Genomic DNA, 27473 nt, shown 5'->3' on the forward strand with positions numbered 1-27473 from the left:
TAGCTTCAAATTCACTTGATATTTTTGATATTTTCCAGTATAGAACTATTGTGTGATTGAAAATGTTGAGACTTGAGCCTCCAGCTGACAAAATGTATGGATCCTATTATATTGAGCGAGCAATTTCTGTATATATTTTTATATTTATCTGGTTATTTTTATATCTGGTTATTTATGTCCAACGGATCTCGAAAACGGCTCTAACGATTTTCACGAAATTTGGAACATAGTAGGCTTATGATATAAAAATTCGATTGCACTGGATCTCATCCTTTTGAAAACTCGTTGAACGACATTAAAAGGATAATTCAAATGGCTGGAACAGCTGTGGATAGTAAAAAAGTGAGTGAGCGAGTGAGTATGTAAGAAATCAAAATATCGCATCCCCGAAATTCATAAGATGACAGCCAGCTGTTAAATATAAACACGATCATTCTAGAAAATTGTGTTCTGTTTATCAATGAATAAAAATAACGAGCGAAGCTCGGTGCCTCGATATTAATCCTATTATATTGAACGAGCGATTTCTGTATAATATATTTATATGGTTATTTATGTCCAACGGATCTCGAAAACGGCTGTAACGATGTTCACGAAATTTGGAAAATAGTAAGTTTATGATATAAAAATTCGATTGCACTAGGTCTCATTCCTGGAGAAACTTGCTGAAGGACATGAATAGGATAATAATAATTATTTATCCAAAAATACATGATAATTTCGTCAGTTGATAGGGTTTATTAATTGCTGTCCAGGGTATGAATTTGAAGGGAATCGTTAAAGCCGTTTCCGAGAAAACCGTGAAAAACATGGTTTTTAGTAATCATCCGCCATTTTTTCCGCCGTCTTGAACTGAGTTTTATTGAATATATTATTCAATTGCCAGATCCTCATGGTATAAGGACCTTAAGTTTAAAATTTCAAGTCAATCGGTTAATTAGGAATGGTGTTATCATGTTCAAAAACATACACACACACACACCACACACACACACACACACACACACACACACACACACACACACACACACACACACACACACACATAAACGGTAAGATACAGATATAAAAAGCTTGGCATCAGCTGATTAAAAGTGAATTGCTCATGTTCGCGGCGCGTAAATCTGTACGCACCTTTAGCGGGGTCATACGGGGAGGAACACACTTTCTGCACTAAACGGGCTCACCATGATCCAGTGCAGTGCACCAATTAAGCTCAAATTAAATATGTATATTCGATAATCATAAATGAATACCCTTATAACAAAGAAAATCGAATTTCAAATAATATTCACATGGGAGGGTAAATAATTATCCTGATTTTAGAAAACTCTCCCGAGCTCGAATAATTTTATTCCATTCAAACAATACAATCTTAATGGAGATTGCTTCAAATTAAAAGCTTTCAATCCGTCTTGAAACAATTCTACTTCTCACAAGCTCAATTATTGTTTAATACATTATATCAATATTCAACTGAATTAATCAACTATTAGAAATTATTGAAAACAGCTTTAGAATTCAAGCTAGTTTTCAATAATTCTTATCGATTATAAAATAATAATATTATTGAGAGTTCACTTGAAATGTTAACATGGGATGAATTCCGTCAATTCTATGAATTTCAAAACAAACTTCTACGATAATGATAGAGTGTGAAGTTCTATTGTTCCTCGAGAATGATTGGAGAGTCTCGTTTTTACTTTCCTTGCCCTATTACCATAGGTAAGGAAAGTATTGCTTTCCGAAAAAAATTGAGTACCCAATTTCTAAATTTCTATACGTTTCAAGGTCGCCTGAGTCCAAAAAAGTGGTTTTTGGGTATTGGTCTGTGTGTGTGTGTGTGTACACGATATCTCATCTCCCAATTAACGGAATGACTTGAAATTTGGAACTTAAGGTCCTTACACTATAAGGATCCGACACGAACAATTTCGATCAAATGCAATTTAAGATAGCGAAAATGTTGTCAAAAACAGGGTATTTCGCGATTTTCTCGAAAACGGCTCCAACGATTTTGATCAAATTCATACCCAAAAAAAGTCATTCATAAGCTCTATCAACTGCCACAAGTCTCATATCTGTAAAAATTTCAGGAGCACTGCACCATCTATGCAAAGTTTGATTTCAGATTCTCAATTATCAGGCTTCAGATACAATTGAAACAAAGAATTTTAAGTGGAAAAGATTGAGCATAATAATCTCTACAATTGATGTTCAGTAGCGTTTTCACCAAAAATAGAAAATAAGCTCGAAATTAGAGGAAATAAGATTATTCAATTACAAACTGTTGGCAACTACTGTTGATTCTATTTAATCATTCACTATGAAGAGATAGCAGACTTCGTGTGTCTGCATTGCTATTGTCCAGTCTTCATAACGTCAAGGAAAATTGTGTGTGTGCGCCACACCAGATTTCTATTATTTTAATCACAATGGAATGTAAATTCATAATTTGATATAGTATGATCACTGAGGGTTTCTCCTCTGACAACTCTTCCCTCTCAAACATGATTATCATTTATTTCAACTGAATACTCTCAGTAATATAACTTTATTACAATCAAGTGAAACATCTGAAACCGTGAAAATTCCATACTCATTCCTTACAGCAATATTGTGTCAGTGCTCTCATTAATTGAAAACTCTCATATCAAAAGTTCCACTCAAATTCGAAGCACAATGTAAAATAGTCATGTTGCTACAAATTTTAGAGAATATCAGCTTTCCTCCCTTAGTTTGTGAACATTAATGGAGAGGTACGAGGTTTTCAAATAATTAAATTCTTTGAACTTCTTTCAGAAGCTCACGTATGTTAATTTCTTTCATATAACACAAGTTTTAAAATATTCCGAACTGGAGATTTTTTGGTCTATGCATGTAATTTGGATGAATTCAATCTCTATGAGATTTCCTCAATTTCTTTTGTGAAGGTTGAATTCTCCTAATTTCAGAAAACTCTCCTCAGCTCGAATTATTAATATAAATATTACTCAGCTTTTATTAATATTACGCGTATGTTCCAGACAGTCAATGGACAGGCAGTCAGACGCTACCGAAAGCGAGTTAATATAGAACTTGTAAATAAAATATGTTGTGTATTATTCAGCTCAAATAATGTGTCGGCGCAGAAAGAGCAGTCTGTGTGATAGCACTTAATGCCATCTTTTTAACTGAATGGAAAAATCACAGGAATGGCATGCAATTAATCCCAGCTGCCTGATAAATGATAAATCACAACAAATTTCTATCTTATCCACTTTCAATGTTATTCTTACATCCTGAAAAGGGTCGAAGGAGTGAGGTACTTTTGTTGTCCAACGAACTCGATCTGTGAAAGGGTTCGAAGAAGACGTGTTCGAAAATTGAAGCTGATTGATCAATTCTTCCTAAAGTTATTGTAGAATATACAGACGGACAACGACTTTGAACTTGAGTGAGTCAAAAGTGAGAACTCTCTAACGCTCGTTCAATTGGAGGAAATTCCGCATCGGTCACTTCCAACGTTTTTGGAAATCCCTCCTCCCACGTGCTCATAACAAATAGAAGAGTAAACTGCAAATATTTAACAGAGAAACATAAAAATGTCAAGAATGCACAATTACCTCCCTTTAATATTAGCGCCGGAAAACTATGGATCAGCACGTCAGTCCCCATCTGTATGTAAATTCCATCCCCGATTGGATCAATAAACTTAGAATATTAGTAATGCAACAAGCTAAAAAAGTGCATCTTTCTCAGTATTTTGATATTCATTCGAAATCGACAGCGATTCCGATATATTTGAACTTGTCTTCAACTTATCAATGTAGATAACTATTCAAAACTATACTCTGGATGGAATAAGTTCAGATTTTACCCTTCAGCGGAGCAAATATTGGAGTTGCCAGATTGTGTAGAATATTGACTTTCTCATGCAACCGATTGAATCTCACACAATCTGAAATATTGCTGATATTCAGTCTATTGAGAGCACCCAATTCATTCTATCAGCCCACAGTCGAGATTGCGGTATTTCTCCACTGAGATCAAATTAATACGTTGGGAGTTGATCCTCCTTTTGTCCGACTCAATGATTTTGTCGGTTATAAGGAAAACACTCAACTTTTAAAATTTCCCGACTTTTTGAAGCTTCATCGTTTCGAACTGCATGTTGCTTTGAATCCAATAGGATCAATTCATGAATACGGAGAATTAAATCTCATGGGAGTGCTCACACATTCTTATTCTTGGGAAAACACAGTTTTATTCTGTCACATCTATATTTATTAGACAATATCGACAAAATCATATTTTTGAACCGAGTTTTGCTCTCAAGTACAAAAGCATGAAACATTCATTACGAAAGAAGAAATTATAATAATATTCATAGTTCATACAGAAATGTTCTATCTAATCACAGTGAATTGAGATTAATTCCCAGAGGAATCAAAAATTTCCCTCACAAAGGCCCGGTTGCACAAAAGCCGGTAAAATCCTGATAAATTTTACGTGAACCAAATCAGAGAAGACCATTTCAAAAAGATGGTTCTACTGGAATCAATTAAGATTAAAAATTAAACCCGGCTTCTCTGCAACCGGCACTAAGTACCTGATTGAATGATTACAAAAGTTCAACAGCTGAGTCATAATTTTGACACAGTCCCAAACACATGAACTCGCTCACTCACTTTCATCATCAACAGACGACAAAATAATTATCACCCGCTGTTTCTCCAAATATGAATAATAATTATCCTTTTAATGTCCTCCAGCGAGTTTCCCCAGGGATGAGACCTAGTGCAATCAAATAAATAAACCTACTATGTTCTGAATTTCGTGAGAATCGTTAGAGCCGTTTTCGAGATCCGGTGAAATAGAAACATATAAATATCTGAACAGAAATTGCTCGGTTAATAGTATATGATGAAGATAGGACTGCAGTTTCGTGTCATCAGTCACCAATACATCATCAGCTGTAGTCTGTAACACGAAACTGCAGTCCTGTATTAATCCTATACTATTAAACGAGCAATTTCTGTATATTGTATATGTTCAGATGTTAGGATGTTTAGATGTTTAGATGTTTGGATGTTTAGAAGTTTAGATGTTTAGATGTTTAAATGTCCATATATCTGTATGTGACCAGATATCGAAAACGGCTCCAACGATTCTCTCGAAATTTGGAACAAAGTAGGTTTATTATATGAAAATTCGATTGCACTGGGTCTCAACCCTTGGATAACTCACTGAAGGATGGACACGTCCTTGGAAAAAAGCTGGAAATTTTGTCGACTGTCGATACAGTAATGGAAGAGAGTGAACGAGTGCATGTGTGGGATCATCCAGCTGATCTCACGAGAAGAAAAATTTAGCAAGAGAAACTTACTCATTTTCGTTCATTTATCTCCTTTTTGGAAAACATGCTTACTTCAGAAAGTCCAAAATAGTAGCTAGATGCTGTTACTCATGTTAATCATGCAGTCAGGTGAGTCCACCGCCCGCCAAGACCAGAGCCACAGCCTCCTCCTCACTTATTTCAAACAACCAATCTTTCAATCTTTTTTTGAAAATTGCACGACTTGAAGCTGAAAAAATGTTATTTTGCGAAAATAATTTCTTGAAATTACGATATATTACTTGGGATAAGAAGAAACAATTTGTTGTTGAGAATTGTGGACACTATACAGTGACTGAGACAGGTTTTTAGTTGGATATCAATTGATTGGAATAAATAAATGAACTTCATCGACATTCTTTACAGAACATGTAATAAACTAATTAATGGAGAATATCATTACTGAAAATATATTTCAGCCTCAATTCAATCAAATTAGCTGAATATTCAAATTGTAACTTCTTATAACTATATACTCTGTGTTTGGGTTATAGATTGCATACAGTTAATAATTTATTCTCTCTCGAAAAAAGAAACAAATGGAAGTATCCTTTGTGAATTCATTGAGGAGTATAGTGTAATATTTCATTGAAATAACAATAATTTCGATTTATATGGAATTAAATTACGATTGATAATAATTATTATCATGAAATTTCCAACCCCAATAGCTTGGTTTATTCCTGAACATGTCTATTACAAGCCTTTTTTCGGATATTAAAAAACAGCCAGCACTCAAAAATCCATCTCACCAGTCACCAACAATACAAAAACATTCACACTGTGTGGTTTGAAAAAAACCTATCGACAGAATTGTCTGGGAAACTCATGTTTTCGCTCTCGAATTTTCCACTCAAATGAAAAGCTCCCAGGAAAATTTCAAACCTTCTCTCACTCAATGTTTCCTCTCCTAAATACACCAATAAAACTTCACAGAATAAATTGTATTTTTCCAGTGATTTCACTGAATCAGCTTTGTAACGGCTGACATAAATTTGATCAATTATTCGATTCAAAAGTTGTGCACTCCATCTATTCAGAGTAATCCTTTTTGTAGAGGGGTGGATCCATCCACAGATGGAGTGGAGTCATATAGTTTGATATCGGGAAACCGAGCTTCGCTCGTTATTCATCTATTGATGAACAGAACACAATAATTCTTAAAAATGATTGGGGAAGGACTAACAGGCACAGCCCAAAACTGTTTCTTCCCCGAATTTTGATTCATACACTATAAAAATATTTCAAATAGTGGGTTATGTTCCATACACTTGAATTCAGGTCCAATTTTCAGTCCAAACATTCGAAAACAGAAAAGTTATAATTTAGATTGTTTACAATACAAACTGAATAAAAAATATAACTCACTAATCACTCAAAACTGTAAAATAATGATTAACTTTGAAAATTATTATGATATACAATGTAATGTAAACAAATCAGATTATTTTGATGAAATCGATAAAAAATCCTGGATTAATATTTCTCGTGAATAAGCTTATTGATTGCAAATAGTTGAACAGTTGAAAATAATTCTGTCTCTCTTCCACACAGGTATTTACATCTTTTGTTATCGACAGACGACGAGATTATCATCTGTTTTTCCAAGGATGGATAATTATTATTCTTTTCATGTCCTTCAGCGATTTTTCCCAAGGGATAAGACCTAGTTCAATCGAATTTTTATATAATAAACCTACTATGTTCCAAATTTCGTGAGAATCATTAGAGCCGTTTTCGAGATCCGTTGGACATACATAACTAGATAACCAGATAATCAGATATCCAAATAACCAGAGAACCATATAACCATATAACCATATTACCATATTACCATATAACTATATAACCATATATAGAAAGTGAAAATATAGACAAAATAATAGTATAGCTACTGTCACGACTAGCTCAATATTTCCTTGGAAAATCATGATTATGGAGAGGAAAATGGAAATTAAAAAAGAAAAACTAGCCTCACCAAACACATTAGTGGAAATCTTGGAAAATCTTTATCAATAACGCAATTCCGAAAGAAATTAATTATCACTCTATAAAAACAAACTATCTGGATTATTATTTGAGAGCTTAATTATATTTTACTAATTTAGTTTAGAAAATATTCAAAGTAAAGTAGTTCAAGGTAGAGGAAGCCTAACCTCCAACACTTGTATACCATTCCGGAAAAGTAATTAATCATTGTAAAACTTCTATTTCTATATTAACAGAAGTTGCAGATCACTATTTTGTAATAAGATCAAGCTCATAAATCTCGCTTTTTAACATCTTTAATATCTAAAATTGATCTGAGAAACTTTGAACTTTGAACGTGAAAAATCACAATTTTCAAACACTGATATTTCTAAAAATACAGAAATTCTTACAAAACAAATTACCACACATGAAAGAAGGAATTTTGGTGTACATTACCTGTAAATTTCAAATTCCTAAGCTCCAAAAAAGTGTATTTGTAGTTTTTTGTGTTCGAGACATGTTGAGTGGAGCTTGACTCAAGCAGCCTGCACATCCTTTTGTTTAAATAAAATAAAAATATGCTCTCTGTTAGTTTCTGTGGGAATATTTCAATCTCACTTAAAATTTGTAATACTGAACTGAATTATTGTGATGGAGATTCAAAACTTAAAATGTTTATGAACGCCAAAAGCTAGTCAAAATGGCGACACACTATAAATAGCTGTGGAGACGTCAGCTCGAGACAGTCAGCAGCCAAATTTCTGAATCTCCAGACTATTCATGTCATAAGTGTTTTCTGTGTGCCAATGTAGACAATATCCGGTGAGTCGCCTCACAGTTATCTCAAAGTCATTTCAAAGTATTCTCAAGTTTATTCAATTTTACATCGAATTTATTAGATCTAAACCATTCATGAACTTTTAAAAAATTGTTTAATATAATTCTTTTTATCAAGTCAGTTCGAGAGCGATTATAAATTTTTCCATACAGATCTAATTCTGAATCATTATAATTTTGAATTCATTCAGTTTTAATCAGAAACTTTTGCAATATTTAAACTACCTACGAAGACAAGTGAACTATATAAGATGAGCTGCATAATTTTTTGCTGATAGATCACACATTGTTGAATTAATAATCCATTCAATCAATTGTTTGTCAATAGCAAAGATAATTATTGAATTCACTCTATGTAGCTCACAGTTTATTATTTAAAAATTTCATGATATCATAGACCGGATTAGGAGTGCTTGTTAATTTGTTGAATAACTGTTGCCCTGTCATAAATCGCACTGAAGCTGCCCAAAAAACTTTGCAGTGTGCTTGGGCTGAGAGGCGAGACGGACAACGGACAACGAGCGCATCAAACAACGATGAAGAGGACCGCTACGTGCTGAATCGGACGGAGCCTACACGGGGACCAGGACGACGCTGCAAGACTGGACCAACACCGCCACTGAAGGCATCACCAACAACCACGGCAAAAAGACGACCTCTATGCTGAATCTGATCGCTCAAGCAAATCAGGTCATTTTGATGAAATATCTATACCTAGTAAATTCAGAAATTCATAAAAACACCCTTGGAAAGAACATTCAATTAATTTCATGAAGGCTTGAAAGTGCAATAAATTATCAAACTTATTCAAAACATCCACACCCTGATGATAAAATTGAATAAAAACGTTGATCAGAATCTCTAAAAGGAATGTTTATTTCATAGATTATAAGTGACTCTATGAGAGGCTATCTTCTTGGCTCATCTATGACCCACAAACGTGGGCCATTTTTGACACTACTTATACAGAGAAAAAAGACCCCCCCCCAAGACCATGAATCGGGGCCAGGCAGATAGTCGGCATCACTGTTATCCTATCTCTCTCTACTACTATTATAACGTGGACCTCACCATAGTCACTTACCACTATAATATTCTGGTCAATCCAACCTTCTGGAATTAGTTCAGCTGCTACCCCCCTTTGAATTGGGAACCCAGAAAATGATTCGTCACTTTTCGTTGAAAACACTGCTGACAACGATCCCCCAAGATTTGATTTCAAGCTTCCTCCCCTCACTCATAATTTCCAAGGACGAATTCCTTGAACGTCTTTCCACCACGTGAACTCCAAAGACGTAACTCCCCCAATAACCAATTGGTGTGAACTTTCAACCTCTACTTTTTTGCGGAGGGTGACTATCGTCATGGTAATTCTTTTCTCATGAAAACCCCACATCGAATGATGATGAAAGCTTTGAGCCCTGTCCAGACGTTCAAGTTTACCATCAGTCTTTTGCTCAAGCAAAAGACGGATCGTTTGGTTCAAGCAAAAGACGGATGTAAAATTGCGTCCACACGCATCTGTCTTATGTCGTCCGTTTTCCTATTTTTGTGCTCACAAGCTTAGTTCTTGATATGGTTCATTGACTCTGAATTGTATACGGTTGACATATATCCGGTAGATGAGTAATAATTATATCGTATTTTTTCGCTGATTCAACTGGATAATGCTATATTTAACAACATAATGACAAAAATATTACTGTTAATCGCTAAATGACTTTGTTTACATGTCATATCTCGAGACACAGTGATTGTAAATGAATTGAAATTTTGTAGATAGTATTCTTATCAACAATATAGAACATCTTAATATATCATGATAGTAAATCATAATATCAACATCAAATTCTGAGAGTATCATAAGAATCAAGGAAGAAGAAAAGGTTTAAATGGTGTTACATATAATCGATAAAAAAATTGCTTATTTTCAAGTACTCGCGAGGCATTTTATTAATTTGAGGACGCTGAATCCAAATTTGAAATCATAATTTATCTATCTCTATCTTTTCACCCGTCCTCCACCACAACCCTATTGTGAACTCTGGTGTGGAAACTAAAATTTGTGTACCAGAAAAAAATCCAACAAAATGTTATAAGTTAAGCTTTCAGTAAGAAAATGTTCTGATATAAATAAGAAACCCACCTCCCATTGCAATACATAATGAGAGTAAGTATTAAAACAGTTTGGTAGAAAAACAATGATATACATCAATGAAAAACCCGCATCCCCTATCCCTCCATTATGCTGAGTTTACATTCTCCATGAGACTTTGGAAATGCGCATCATAGGTTCAAGGGTATTGTTTACTTTCAATTTCTAGATCATAGTAACATTCTCAAACATCGTTCCATTGGCTCCTTCACTCATACAAGAATGCAAAGATATACTAGAAACCATGGACGAATAAAAAATTTGGAAGAAATTTTGGGCGAGGGCGAGGTCGCTCAATCTCACCCACGAATTGGAAAGAGAAGCTTTCAGTGTTTGAGCAAACAAGCACGACCACGCCACCCCCCCCCCAAATGTCTTCGGTCTAAAATGGAAGCGCTCAAGAATCTTGAAAAATAATGTCATTACAATATTTTGAAATTTTCACTACCTTCCGCGTAAATTGAGATGGCAATATGCGAAAATCAATGGGAAGTTCGTTACACAATATGCCGTATTACCATAGGTAAGGAAAGTATTGCTTGTGTGTGTGTGTGTGGTGTGTGTGTGTGTGTGTGTGTGTGTGTGTGTGTGTGTGTGTGTGTGTGTGTCAAAAACAGGGTTTTTCGCGATTTTCTCAAAAACGGCTTCAACGATTTTGATCGAATTCATACTTAGAATAGTCATTGATAAGCTCTATCAACTGCCACAAGTCCAATATCTGTAAAAATTCCAGGAGCTCTGCTCCATCCATGCAAAATTTGATTCTAGATTCCGATTTATCAGGCTTCAGATACAATTTAAACAAAAAATTCCAAGTGAAAATATTGAACATGATAATCTCTACAATTAATGTTCAGTAATATTTTCACTTAAAATTGAAAATAAGCTCGCAATTCGAGGAAATGTTATTATTTAAATTGCAAACTGTAGATTCTATTAAATCATACACTATGAAGAGATAGCAGACTTTGTGTGTCTCCAGCGTTATTGTCCTGTCACCACCTGACTTGAGATGCGCGTGAACACTAGCGTCAGGTGATAATTTTTCATAACGGCAAGGAAAGTTGCGTGAGTGCGCCACACCAGATTTTCTGATTTGCTTAGATAATCAGGTGGGGGACGGGTGGTGAAACGACCGTTCCACTAGATAAAAGATATCAAATTACTATTTCTCTGTATGACTGATTCCCATGACATTTTGTATCACTAAGCTTGACAACGGTGCAGTGTGATGAAAAATGATGGAAGAATCAGCTATGTCCCATGATAGACAAGGATAGCAAACCAATTTTTATAAGATGCTGGAACTTAAATCACAATATAGGGCTGGACTGTCCTATAGTGAGGTCCACGTTATAATGACAGTGAGAGAAAGATAGGAGAAAAACGTTGCCAAGTCTCTCCATTTTGCCACAGAGTGTACACAGCTGTTACTCAATTCATCCCATTAAATTCAATCTAATAATTATCATTTCCTTGATAAAATAATCAATTTAATGTCAAATTGATCAAGAAAATATATTTTTTCATAATTTGATTCGAAAATTTGCTTTCATGACTGAGATCAGATTTTTATTTTCATACAAACCTGAAATGGCGGCTAATTTAAAAAGCTGTGATACAACAATCTGAATTTCATAACAGCAGAAATGGAGTTATTTGATAGGTATCATTCCAATATCTTTTAAAAATAGTAGAAAAATTGAAATCCAATTCAAAAAGAAGTAATTTCAATGGATTAATTCTGGAATAACTTTTCAATATTATTTATACTGGTACGAGTAGGTCTAACCTATACATGTAGGCTAACTGAAGCATGGATGAAGACTAGGAATGGTTAGTTATCAATACTTTTAAAACGTCATTTCAGGTATTTTATAATTTGTGTTTCTCATACGGTAATGTTTAAAAATTATTCAATTGTTTCAAAAATACATTTTAAATCAATTATATGACTCGTGTACTCCAGTATTTTGATGGAATGAAGAAAAAAGATTCCGGCTGAGAATTGTTTGTTCACTTTTGTACAGTCACTGTCAAAAGTAAAAATAAAATATTCTGGCAAATAGACAACATTGCAAAGCAAGAGAGATATTGCTATCTGTTTTGTTGTAGCCTATTGTCAATCGTACAGTGCCATTATAATGTGCTGGACCTCACTGTAGTTTCAGTATTGGAGAAATATGGAGGAGGAATTATATGTTATTTAATGTGAACGGTTGTGGAGGCTATTCGATATAAGATGAGAATCCTGAGATGAACGCCGACCACCACTAACTGAATCATCTCTTGTTGAAATGTTCACATGAATGAACGGTCAAGCCTCTGATACGGGCAAATGCAAGAGCTAGACAGTTGTTTTAGTTTCAGTATTCGAGTGGAAAGAAATAGAAATACATAGATAAATATGAACGGTAGTGAAGGAAATTCGATAGAAAATGAGAATCCTAAGATGAACCCTTAGCGGTTCATCACTTGTTGAGTACTGGTTGAAAAATGTACAGATGAATGAACAGACAAGCCTCTGATAGATGAAAATGTAGATGCAGGGGAAGAAGAGAGAGCAAAATAACAAGTGGAAGAAGGAAAAGAAGCGGAGTACTAAAGAGAATGATATGAATAAGAAGGAAGAAAGTTTCTCTCCACTTTGTAATAATATGCTGTGACGTCCAGTTCTGTTCTGAATTATTATGGAGGAAGAATATGCTTCTATAGGAATGATTTTCTCTGCTTCTCCACTTTTTCTTACCCTTATGTACCTCTTCATTTTCCTATTTTCTCTCTTATCCTATTTCTATCCATATACTCGTGCTAATCTACGTGCTTGCTCGATATTTTATCACTGGAACATTTCAATTATCACCCATTACTGTTCCATAACTTCTTTTCCATAAAATCCATAAAATCTTTTTTCTTCAACATCTTATTTATCTCCTTCTTCTTCTTCTTCTTCTTCGTTCTCTCCTCCTTCTTCTTCTTCCTCGCTTTTCCCTCTTCTTTTTCTTCCTCGCTTCTCCTCCTTCTTTTCCTTCTCCTTCTTCTTCTTCTTCCTCGCTTTCCCTTCTTCCCCTCCTCCTCCTCCTTTCCCTCCTCCTCCTCCTCCTTCTTCTTCTTCTTCTCCTTCTTCTTCTTCTTCTTCTTCTTCTTCTTCTTCTTCTTCTCCTTCTCTCTCCACGAATGAGTATTATCATAGTCGTGAATTGAGCGTTGCTGAATATTGTGATGAAGAAAATGAAAAGAGACCGACTACATAATGACTGACTCTGCTTTAGGCTTTCCAAAATTAATCCAACATCAGAAATTATTTGTTAGCAAAGTCGCTTAAAATACGAGTATTTCCGTATCTGGAAAGAAGATTCTGATCTTGAGTGGAAGTGATGATATTGTATAGGGTTTATAAGAATGTTATCGCGTTGATATCCTGATTTGTAAGACTCAAGACTGGATTTGACGAAATAAAAAGTGATTTGGCAGAAACTGTAAAGTAGGTATTAAACAAGATATATACTGTATATTTGAACAAGCGTGTCAGCGAGTTTTGACTCACTCAAGGCCACAGTCGTTGTCCGTCTGTATTTTCTACAATAACTGTAGAATGAATTGGTTAATCAGCTTCAAATTTTGTACACGTATTCTTCGAGACTGTTCAAGTTCGTTGGACAACAAATTTTACTCACTCCTTCGACCTTTTTCAGGATATAACAAATAACATCGAAAGTGCATAAGAAAAAAAATGTATGATCTATTATTCCATTCATTTATTGATAACTTCAGCTGAGGCTATTAAGGAGTTAATTGACCAAGCGAAGTGAGGTCTAAGATTCAAGTCGACGGTTTGGCATTTCTCTTAATGCTTAAATGTTTAAATGAATATATATGTTGCGCAATTACGGCGAAACGCGGTAATAGATTTTCATGAAATTTCACAGGTATGTTCCTTTTTAAATTGCGCGTCGACGTATATACAAGGTTTTTGGAAATTTTGCATTTCATGGATAATATAAGAGGAAACATGAACCTCCTTCATACGCCAATATCAGAGTAAAAATGATACTATAGAATTATTCATCATAAATCAGCTGTCGAGTGGATTATAAATCGCATGCCATGATGCATGATATTCAATATCTCAATATAACTTGGTAAAAAATCAGCAGCTGTGTAGAGTATAAATTGCATGCCTCATTGAATGCAATTTTTATGCACTATTAACTAGCAGTTCAGAGAACAGTAGAACTCGCTACACTCACTAAAATCACTATTGACACACGCCCGCCTATTCACACGCAAACACACATACAAATTGGATTTAGAGTATAATTATATAAATGCAATAGGATCGGTGGTGGACGCTGAGAAATAGAAGTTCTTTATATTTTTGAGCTAGGATGCACGGTTAAAGAGATAAAAAATCTGAAACTTGTAATGTGGGTCTTGGGGGGGGGGGGGTAAATAATTGAATTACAAAAAATTCAAAATTTTCAACATGTAATGTATGAAATAAGACCGTCTTCGAGCTCTGGAAAATTAAAGTTTCCTACACTTTCGAGCTCGGAAGCACGGTTTAAAAGATAAAAAATCTGAAACTTGAATTGGGAAAAAAAATCGAAATTCCAAAAGTTAGAAAATTTTGAACATGTGATACATGAAATAATACCGCTTTGAAGAGCTGAGAAGAATGAGCCCAATTTGAACCTGATCTGATAAAGTTTTGAAAAGTTAGTTTGATTTTTAGGGTAAAATTTCCGAATTAAGGGCCACCATCTTGAAACGGGAATGAATTTTAAAATTTTGAATACATAAGTTTCTGCGCCTTGTTTCAAAGTACTAGTATACCAAATTTTATCCAAATCGGACCATAACTGCGGTACAAACAAACAAACAGACAAACGCTGATTGACTTGGAACATAGATTTCGCATCGCTCATTCAAATAGGATGCAAAGAACTTATAACAGCTTGTCTAAGCGTCTAGATGTCTTCTGGTTTTCTCGCGCTAAATTCTGCAAAGCATTTTATGATAATTGAATCTTATGTAAGCATGATCTGATCAAATAAATTGTTGGTGTAGCAGTGTGGATGTGCATATGGTTTGGGACGTCGTTCAGTTATAAATTTTATTTATTCCATTGATAAAATTTTAGTTCATTATATTCTTTAATTTCATAAGTTTTGGAATTTTTAATTCTCAATTTGTTTTATTTTTACTTTTTTCATAAGCATTTGAAATCTTTGGATTTTTCATTTTTGAATTAAGTGGTATTCTTATTTTTTATATTATCTATTATTGCATGAGTTCGTATTATTTTTATCATTATTATTCTCTTTTTATTTGTATCTGTACATTTTTTATTGTTAAGGAGACATATTTGGGGAAACTCGTTGTCTCCATTGTGAATAAATAAATAAACTATTGATTTCGTGCAATAACGCATGCAATTAATAACTAAAATAACATAGTATTGTCTCTCGAACTTTCTCTACTTTGAACTTGCCAGTATGTCTTGATGGAGATTAGCTTCTGATGTTAGCATTTTTGATACACCAACCCCAACAGCCATTAGCCGTTTTCACACCGATATCTCTCCGACACGACATACAGACAGGATTTACTCTGATGGACAGTATAAGAGGAGGCTGCGGTTTATAACTGCGCGAGGTCTACTGTTCACAGAACTACAAGTATACAACATTGTTCACAACTTTTGAAGTACAAAATGTATGTAATGATATTATATTTGGTTGGGTAAGGTTGATATATCAATGTGCGAGTTACGCCATTTATTTCCGTCTTAATAAAGGTATTTGAAAGTGATCATTAACAAACAGTCTATAAAAGAATGAAACATTTTTTTTATTCTCTCTTTGAACTCAGTATCTAAATCATGTATCACATGATCACCTTATCATTTGAAAAAATGAATTTGGATTCATATAAGGGTCAAAAACCAATTTAGAGAAATAAACTATGGCCTGAGAAATAGAATGTATAGACCCCCCAGATTTAACAATAACTATGGTAAAAGAACTCCAGAATACAGAATTCCTTATCTTCCGAACTCATTGCCTCTGGAATTGCGAAATTTGAAAAGAAAAGTTAGAGTTAAAACAAAATTGAAATTATTTTTCATCACAGTAATTGATGATCGAGACATATGGTTGGATTTAACAGTGAACATGCAAGCTCACAATATTTAGTATAGGACTAGCGATCATTTAATAAGTATATAGGATAAGGTTTAATATAATATCATGAGTTATTATTATTTATGAATTTTCCAATTAATTTTTTTAATAATATTCATTTGATATATTATATATTCATACAAATTAAAATATATGTGAATTGTATTTGTTGAAATTGTATATGGAAATAAATGAAATTGAAATTCAATATTGAAAGATGTTGAAGCGACAAAGTGATATTTGAAGAGTAATTTTTCAATTCAAATAGGGGTGAAACCTACTATTAAATGATTCTTGTATGGAAAATATTCAGCTGTTTTCATAAAATATGTATAATTGAAAGCTGCAGTTTTCTATGATAACAATAAAACAGTTCTTAAGCGAGCTCTCCAACTCAGGAGGTCACCAGTATTATCATTTATTGAGAAAATGATGGAATGCACTATCTACAAATCACATAAAGGGTACAGGTATTACAGAATACAGTGAAATCACAATGAATATCAATGAAAATCATGATTTGAAGGAGTTGCAGCTTATCAAAACCGCTTTAGAATATGTGAAATCTATGATTTGAAGCTCTCAACATAATATAGGCCTATGACAGTACACTATGAGAATTTAGTTTGAATCGAAGCTCTTCAAGAAGCATTGAATAAGAATGAGAATATAGTTCTGATGGATTAAGATACAATAACACCTTAGAAGAGATATATTTGGAATTTCGTGATGATTATTTGAATCACATAAAAATAGTTTTGGAAGTTATGATTTAGAGTAGCAAAATACAGATTATTGCTAATTAAATGAAAATCAGTAGAATAGAGCCTAACCAATGATGCGAAGGGATGTGAATGATAAGGGTTGAGGCTGTGCAAAGGCTGAAAATAAACTTTCTACTGGTGATATTTTTCAAAGTTTTTCGATTAGTATATCATCAAGCTATCAAAATAGAAAAGTTCTCTCAGGAAAAAATTTTTCTCCGATCATTACTCTTTGAGATATGAGCGCCTGAAGTTTAATTTTTTTGGACAAGTGATTTCAAATTAAAAGAAATTTCGAGGGTAGTTCTTCATTGTTGATTGAATAGAATAAAATTCTGAGAATATAATTTTTGAGAAAGTTATTCATTTCACCAAAAATAACTCAACTAAAAACTATTTTTGGACATTTTTAGTAAATGGAATAACTTTTTCAAAAATTTATATTTTCAGATTTTTCTTATCCAATCAACAATACCATGAAGAATTATCCTCGTAATTTCTTTCAATTTGAAATGACCTGTCCCAAAAAATTAAACTTCAGGCGCTCATATCTCTAAAATTAATGTTCGGAGAAAAATATTTTTCCTGTGAAAGCTTTTTCAATTTCAATTTTATTGATGTCATGCATTGCACAATAATACAACATTGACACAAGTCAAATACATAGTCACGTTGGTAAATCACATTGTAAAAAAATTAAGATATTAAAATGACAAAAAATAACTCGATTCGATTTCAAGATGACAAGAATCACATTATTCTAGAAGTTTCTCAATTTAAAAACTTCCATTACAGTGTAAAAGGTTTTTTCGATCAGCCAGTACTTCAACTTAATCTTCAACAAAACTTCGTCAGAGTCAATCTCAGATATAGCAGGTGGGAGAGAGTTCAATATTAAATTTCATGTTGATAGCTTGAAAGAATTCGAATCGATAAACTTTGAAAAATGTCACCAGTAGCAAGTTTTTTTTTTAGAAATGAAGAGGATTTAGAAGTATTATAGAACAACAGGAATGTGAGAGTTTCTTGCTTCGGCTAATACCATCAAAAGGTGGAGAAATATCGATAGGCGAAGAAGAAAAGAGGAACGACATAGAAGACGAAAACGCAAAAAAGTGGCTCTTTGGGGAATAAGAGACCGTGACTGAGCCAGTACGAGGGGAGTGACGATATAGGTCTGAATGTTGCCTCTTTTCCCGTTTACAAGCGTAGATTGGAGAGACTTATTGACTGGCGTAAAATTGGCGTTCTCTAAAAAATAGAATCATTGCTCCCTCAAGAGCCGTTCTAATATCAATCCAGTGTGCGGAAGAGAGGAGGTGAAAGAGAGAGTAACAATCACAGGGCGTGAGAGTTTGAGTGGGACAGAGAATGATGGATTAATAGAGAGAAGTGGAAAGTAAGAGATTAGATTGGATCAGAGTTCTTTATTCATGTATGTTACAATATATACTTGCTCTTACACTAATTTACATTAAAAGATGGTATCGCTAATTAGCCTATTCAAAGAATTTTACAAAGAAAATTAAAATAATTATTGAATGAAAAAGACTGAGAAATTGTCAAAAAACCACTGATTTATTGATAATTAGAAAGACCGGTTTCGGTTATTACACCATTGTCAATCTCTGATAAATTGGTGTTTATCAGAGATTGACAATGGTGTAATAACCGAAACTGGTCTTTCTAATTATCAATAAATCAGTGGTTTTTTGACAATTTCTCAGTCTTTTTCATTCAATATGAATAATTACCACAATATCAACTTTTCAACTACTCAAAAAGTAAAATAATTATAATTAAATAAGATAATAAATATGATATTGTGATGTAACTACACGAATTGGCAGTGTTTCAGCGAATAATTATTGATTCTCTGAGAGAGAGAAAAAATTAAGAGAGATTAGATTAGATCAAAGTTCTCTATTCAAGTATGTTACAATACATACTGGCTCCCAAACATTTGACAGTATTGCTAAATTATTCAATGAATTTGACAAAGTATGAAAAATTATTCAATGAGAATGAAGATTGGATGAAGTTGAAATAACGATAATATATTATTGTGATGTAAATTGCATCAGCGGTGTTTTAACAAAAATAATTTATGACTATCTGAGAGAGAGAGAGATAGAGAGAGAAATTGAAGAGAGATTAGATTAGATTGAAGTACTCCATTCAAGTATGTTACAGTACATACTGGCTCTCAAACTAATCTACATTGAATGACAGTATTGCTAAATTATTCAATGAATTTGAAAAAGCATGAAAACTTGATTAATGGGAATAAAGATTGAATGTAATTCGAATAACGATAATATCGTGATGTAACTACATATCGTGATTTAACAAGGTCGAAATTACACTGATGGTCGCCAACATCCGAATCGGATAGGCTGTTAGTCCTTCTCCAATCATTTTAAAGAATTGAGATCTGTTTATCAATAAATTTAATGAATAACGAGCGAAGCTCGGTGCCCCGATATTATGGTATTAACTCCTCACCTGAGAACGTTGCTGTGCATCCCCTATGATTGTACAGTGGTTAGCTTGGGCTAATCTCAGTTGACTGATAAGGGTCTTAAAAAGGAGAATGAGAGGATATATCCAACCTCCCGAAATACTAAGATTAATTTCCCCCCTAAGAAAATCTATTTTAATAACATGAAAAACATAAATAAAATTATCTCAAGCATATTTTATAGCGAGCAGTGAAGGAGATCTTCAGACAGAACTCAAGGGGTCGGTGGCTAGGGGGATGTCCACGCAAGCGCTGGCTGTAGGATGTGGAACAAGACTTGAGGAAGTTGGATATCAGGGGATGGAGAAGGAAAACTTCTGACAGAGAAGAATGGAGAGGCATTTTAAAGAAGATCAAAGCCCTAAATGGGCTGTAGCACCAAGGTGTAAGTATACATATTTTATATCTCTCGAAAACCTGTGAAAATACGTTTTTAGGCATTGAATTCAAAAATTTCCGTGGCGGGAGGAACCCTAGACACTCTTTGTTCTTAGGGTATTCTATAGCCCAGATCTCCCGGCGGTTATGGAAAAATTATTAGTGAATAATTCTGTCTAAATAAACATCCCCAACTTGGAATAACAGTCCATAATATAAGAAATGGAATCATTGTTGTCATAACACTGGACTGTTGACTTTGTTTCTTGTGAACCAGGCAATGTGCACTAGGGGATACACAATTTCAAAAGCCTTCCCACATTTTCACAATCCACTGATTACGTATTATTCCAACATAATGTGATACCTTACACATGTACTAATGACGTTCCACAGGAATAATGTTCATTCATGGTAGAAAAACAATCAAAAGCATTTTCCTAACTTTGGTCACTGCTAATTTCTTAAATATGTAATATGTTAATTATATAATGTTAATTAATATGAATATGTAATCCATGTTGACAGCGTAATTCAAAAAGTCTAATTTTGATGTCGTTTCTAACCCTAGCAGCCACTCCCACGTATCACGATGCAGTATACATGTTGCAGTTGGGGTTGTTTACAAAATTAAATTGTATTCCAGAGGATGCACTGCCAAGTTAAGGGTTTTAACCTCCCGCTACCGACTAAAAACAGATTTTCTGTATTAGAGAGTGGAAAATCGAATAACTCATGACAATATACATCCTACCAGGGAATATGTTTAGAAAAATCTAGCCAAGGTAGGAGTTTTCACAGGAGGACAAGCTTGACAACCAAACCTTCACGGATATGATTAAGCCAGTGAATCGCTTCAGGGATGCTGTGGAGACTAGTCTGGTCTACTAGGGGTCTGTTAACGAAGTCAATGTACACTCGGCTGGCTGAAATGATAATATAGCCTGCAATGAGAGCCAAGAGCACTCTTGCCTGCTGCACTCTGCTGTAGCCTAATCTAATCTGAGAGACGGGAAGGTTGTCAAAGTAATAGTATTTTTTGTGCCTCACTGGCATTATCTCCAGAGGCGGCTCTGACTGGAAAGTGGGACACTACCTTTTTCTATTCTCAATTTGATTGAAAAAGTGACCACAGAAACGTTAGATGAGTTGACACTTTTTTTGTGTTAACAAAACATCAAGTGGCACAGGACACTACCTTTTTTCCAATTCGATTGACCATAGAAACGTCACGTGAGTTAACATTTCTTTGTGTTGAAAAAATCAAGTGGGACACTACCTTTTTTCAATTTGATTGGAATAGTGACCATAGAAACGCCACTTGAGTTAACACTTTTTCGTGCTCATGGGAAATCAATCAGGTTCCATTACTCTGTGTACGGTACCCATTGAAAAAGTGACCACAGAAACGTCAAAAAGGTTGACACTTTTTTGTGTTAACAAAAAAAATCAAGTGACACAGGACACTACCTTTTTTCTATTTCGAATTTGATTGTCTACGGTACTTGGATCGTGTTGTCATATAATAACATCTTCCAATAAAATCATGATTTATCTATGATAAAATAAAGCAGATCCACTATCACCCCACCGTTTATAAAATTTTTAAAATTGATTTAATCAGTGCAGCTTTCTAAAGCGATAAATTCACAAGAAATTACATAGCCTTCAACCATGACCATCTATAGTTACACTATAGATGGCCATGCTGAAACATATTTTAAAAATACACAGGCCCACGAATATACATCTTTAAAAATAAATTCATAATAGTTTTTCGTTAGGCTCAACTCACACTAACGCGACTCAGGTCGAGAAGAGACTCGACTCTAGTCGTGAGCATGTGTTTTCAAATGGTGACGTCGCGGAGACTAGAAATGACTGGTCTGAGTGTCAAATCCGTCGGCTTTTCCGCAGACTTAAGAGATTCAAGTCTGAAGTTTCCAGTGCAAATCCGTAGTATACTGTTAAGTATTTGAGACTAAAGCTCAACTCACACTTACGCGACTCAGCTCGAGAAGAGACTCGACTCTATAGTCGAGAGCATGTGTTTCCAAATGGTGAAACTCAGACCAGTCGTTTCTAGTCTCCGCGACGTCACCATTTGGAAACACATGCTCTCGACTATAGAGTTGAGTCTCTTCTCGACCTGAGTCGCGTAAGTGTAAGTTGAGCTTTAGTCTCAAATACTTAGGTATACTACGTATTTGCAATGAAAACTGGAGGCTAGAATCTCTATAGGTCCGCGGAGAAGCCGGTTGATTCAGCTTGTGGAGAACGATTGCAAGAATGGCAACACTGTTACATAGACTCAATGCTATAGGATGGGACACTCGGAGTTGTGTCCACGCACTGCATCCTCGTTGTACAATGTTGCCACATTGAACATATCGATACTCGCTTGGTTCAATGATCGTAATCGATTCGATGATCAGTGATGGATGATCGATGATACATCGATCGTATTGCTTCACTCGCGGCAGCAGCAAATTCTAACGCTTCATACCATTTGTCTTTACTTTTAACTATTGAAAAATAGTGATAACATCTAAAAATATGTAGCAATCTTTCTAGTTATAAAATTTCTTCAAAAATACTGAGGGATGACACAATCTGAGGGCCTCCCTGCTGTAGCTCTACAATCAGCAATAAGGTCTGCAATCTCGAACTTTTTGTAGCTGGAATTAGCTTTACTCATTCGATTTGAGTTGCAACGAAAAATCATGACAGATTTCGAGTGGGCTTACCTGCTTGTCAAGCGAGTCTCTAGTCTTGGAACTCCCACTGCCACCTATCAGCCTCTCGCAGTAGCTACCTTCCAGTAGCACAACCCCGGAAGGTCGACTGGCCGATTCCGATTCATAGTAGAAAAGCAGATTCTGCAAACAGACAAAAATCAGAGATTATTGTACAAAAGACATCCAATAGTATTTCAAGTCACAAGGATGGGAAGGGCCCTTTTGCAGGGTAAGAATGATATTTATCTACAGTCTGAGGCGTCCAAGTAACGTACACTATTATTCTGTCATAATAATCTAAATAAGAATAATTGGGAAATAGAAAACATTGCCAGCATGTGCTGAAGCTGCTACATGCATTCTATAAACATATAACCTAGTTTACAAATTCCGAATCAGGAATATGATATTGATATTATATATTGATTGTAGTTGACAAAACTTCCACCTGGAGAGCTAAAGGGCGGATTTTCTACCAGTTTTGCTGTTCCTTTTCGGAACTAGGGAACATACTAGACTGTAGAGAAAACATAATTGAGATTTTATTACAGCACAGTCTATGCTGTAATGAGAATCATATGTTTATTTATTCTACAATCAGCTGTTTATCGGCTTGATTCCATGCATGGAGAGCAGCTGAGTTTGAATGACTATGACAGAATATTAGTATCTTAAGTCACAAGGACGGAAAGGGGCCTTTTGCAGGCGAGAATGATGTTTCTATTCGAGGCGTTAGCCAAGACTAGAATTTCATCCGAGCACGTCAAAAGACATTAATTTTTATGTCCAAGTGACTCACACTATTTTTCGTCATAATAATCTAGAAGATAATGATAGAGAAACAGAAAACATAATATGCTTGTGCTGACATTACTACATGCATTCTATAAACATAACCTAGTTTACAAGTTTCGAATCAGGAATTTCTTGATTGTAGTTGACAAAACTTCCACCTGGAGCGCTAAAAGTCGGTTCTTTGTACTAATTTTGCCATTCCTTATTCGGAACTAGGAAACATACTTGACTGTGAAGAAAACATATGATTTTATTACAGTATATTATGCTGTAATGAGAATAATATTTTTATTTGTTCTACAATCAGCTGTTTACCAGCTTGATTTCATGGATGTAAAACAGCTGAAATTGAATGACTATGACAATAATATATTAAAATACGAACAGTTAATTTATTGGTAGTAAAATAAAATATTACAATAATTTCACTAGAAAGATATACCAATTCCAGATTGGTAGATTAAGTGATCAGTCGTCTTTTCAAGTATAATAGCCTAGGCCTATACTAGTAGTTCTGTGAACAGTAGACCTCGTGCAGTTATGAACCACAGACTTCTGTTATACTGTCCTTCAGAGTAAATCCTGTCTGCATGTCGTGTAGGCGAGATATCGGTGTGAAAACAGCTCTTGGCTGTTGGAGTTGGTGTATCAAAAATGCTAACATCAAAAGCTAATCTTGGATATGGAATTATGAAGGCCTGAGTTTGAAAACCAGAAAAGTACCACAGACTAAATTGTTGGGGAATCAGGAAAAACTGTTTATCACAAGAAATTCAAAAAAATGTAACCTTACATTCTTGTATTACAAAATCTACCATATCGTAGTACGTTTTCTATCACTATAACAGTTTTTGAACTTTCAATTGATTAACAGGAGGGATCCAAAGTTGCTGGAAATATCCGGTTTTCAAACTCATCATGTTTTTTGACAGGATTTTGAAAGATTTACACATGATTTTGAACATTTTCAACTTTTATCTACAAAAGAAATAGAAATTAACCTTATTAATCATAGGGTAGACCCATATTCTGATGCTGAGTTGTCTACATTATTGGACGTAGGCCTACCATTTACTCTAGTTGGATTTTCATAGAATCCATGGCAGTTTTCTGGCACAAACTCTGTCTTAAAATATTGTATTTATGCATCTTCAAAGGGATTGCTTCATCTTAGAGTGGATTTGAATTTCTCTTATTTATATAAATTGTACATTTTCTGTAAGGGTCATATTTTTGTCAGCTATGTTGTGGACTTCTACAGTAAGTCCTTCATAGACAGAACTTCTATATTTGCAAACTATGAATTCACCATCCTTATTAATTATTTGTTTTTTGTATTTGCTAGAACAAATTCAGGTCAACATTTGACTGGAGGTGGTGTTTTAAGAATAAAATCTGGATCTCTGTCACTATCATCCATGCTGATATTATTATCCAAATCCATATCAATATTCTTATATTCACTCTGCAAACTTAATCAATGAAGATAATCTGAAGTAACGAACAATCAAAACAACTTGTTTGTGGACATAACCTAGAAAAAGGCGGGAAATCAACCTTAATGGTTGAGTTCAAAGCCACTGATCAATTCCATCGGGTTTTTTTTACGTTCAGTAAAAAACCTGATCACAGATTAGTGATCACAGATGAACCACAGAATGGAAAGTCGGCTATTATCTTGACGCCATTATCCGCCATCTTGAAAGAAAGTGTAGCATTGTAATACAGCAGTAGTTTTAATGTCTAAAAAGATGATGCAGTCATGTGTCGTGGTCTTGGTGCACTCAAATCTTGGTTAGATTGATACCTTCCATTTTGCGTGTATTCTGTGGCTGAACGGTTACCTATGTTACCTATTACCTATGCTGAACGGAACCTATTCCATTGTAATCAATTAAAATGGAAAACCATCAGGTGATTGGAGTTGTTTTAAATGCTTTGAATGTTACAATAGCTCACTGCAAAACTTTGAATATTATTCTCGCAAAACAAATCTCCAATTGCACAGAGCAAACAACATTATAACCGCCTCTGTTTCAAGAGTCAGGAGACCCCAGCTGGAAAAAGACAGACTCACCCGTAACAATACAGCCTCACTCATGAATGTATTCATAACGAGAAGTGAGTGAGAGTGGTCTTTTAATTCCTTTTGATGAATGCGTGCTTTTTGTGGCTGGCCTCTGAAATTCATGTGCTGCTCGGAAACGGGATTCAAACAATTTAAAGCCATGTAGCAGTCACATACAAGATCATGGTCAAGTTACAATCGATTTACAGAAACGTCACCATTCGCAACGTTACTTAGTTGACCGAACGTAGTGAGGCCCATGTTTTAACTCCGATTTTCTTTTGTCTTTCTGTATGTAAAGCGATTACAACCAAACGCGTTGATAGAATTCGATGAGATTTGGCCGGATTATTCCTTTTTCAACTGCGCGTCGATGTATACACAAGGTTTTTTGAAAATTTGCATTTCAAGGATAATATAAAGAGAAAAGGAATTTCTCCATACTCCGATATCACTATATATATATATATATATATATATATATATATATCATTTACTTTGAAGATAAGATTAATCAGACTATAGATTCATAATCGATCAGCTGACAAGTTAATTATTCATTGCATGCATTACACAGATGGCTGGCCGTGTCTATTTCTATAAAGTAGGTTTTCAATATTTTTTATGATGCGTGCCCATAAGTATCAATATTCTCACATTTGAAAAAAGAATCTGATAGGTGATTCAAAATAGAATAATAAATCAATTAATGAACTAAATAATGATGAAGAAATTATAATATTTTTGTTTGGAAAAGATTTATTCTAAAATAGTTGAGAAATATTTTTATCAGATAATGGAAAGATTATCACGGAATTGGATGAATTATTATATGAGATACAAATTCAAACGTGAACTGATTTCATCAACACGAGTGAGTTTTCGATCTTGGAGAAAACAATTAAGAGTTTTTGAGAGTAAATTATGATTCAACTGTGAATTGTGATCCAATTGAATGAACTAGAACAGGTGACATCAGATACTTGTGGATGAGAAAACTGCGTGATGTCTACTGTTCACAGAACTACAAGTATTTCTGTTACTTCAGTAGTGAGTACTATAGTAACAACACCATAACAAAAATGTAATCTTCTTTTACCCTCATGTAACTTACTTTCCTCTCTCCCCTTCTTCTTCATCTTCACATATTCACCTCTTTATTCACAATTATTATTATTCTCCTTCATTCTTCTTCCCTCATTCCACATTGTATCTCATCTTATTTTCTCCACTTGTTCCAACGTTTCTAATTCTTCTGCTTCCTCCTCCTATTTCTCTGTTTTTCTTTAACCTGTTCTTCTCATCCCTATTAATATCGGGGCACCGAACATCGCTCGTTATTTATCGATAAACAGAACAAAATTCATTAAAATGATTGAGGGAGGACTAATAGACACAGCCCAGAACTGTTTCTTCCCCGAAATTTGATCTATACACTTTAAATAGTCGAAAAAGTAGGTTATGTTCCAAACACTTGAATCCAGGTCCAACTTTTAATCCAAAAATTTGAAAACAGAAAAGTTCTAATTTAGATTGTTCACAAACCAAATTGAATAACAAAATAACACTCACTAATCACTTAAAACTGTAAAATAATGATTAACTTTGAGAATTATGATATACTCCAATTTGGAATGATAAACCATGTCATGTCAACAAATCTGATTATTTTGATCAAGTCGAT

At 34.4% G+C, this 27473-nt stretch overlaps 1 protein-coding gene across 1 annotated transcript in view; it reads right to left on the bottom strand.

Moving 5' to 3' along the window:
* The window catches only part of LOC111054087 (ras-specific guanine nucleotide-releasing factor 2-like), a 432594-nt gene that overhangs the window by 264216 nt on the left and 140905 nt on the right, over positions 1-27473 (bottom strand). The window contains exon 4 of the mRNA XM_039435485.1: positions 22936-23067. Within this exon, the coding sequence (XP_039291419.1) occupies positions 22936-23067 (132 nt within the window). The remainder of the gene's footprint in view (positions 1-22935; positions 23068-27473) is intronic.

Source organism: Nilaparvata lugens, chromosome 9 (assembly GCF_014356525.2).
Source record: "Nilaparvata lugens isolate BPH chromosome 9, ASM1435652v1, whole genome shotgun sequence".
NCBI classification, from domain to species: domain Eukaryota; kingdom Metazoa; phylum Arthropoda; class Insecta; order Hemiptera; family Delphacidae; genus Nilaparvata; species Nilaparvata lugens.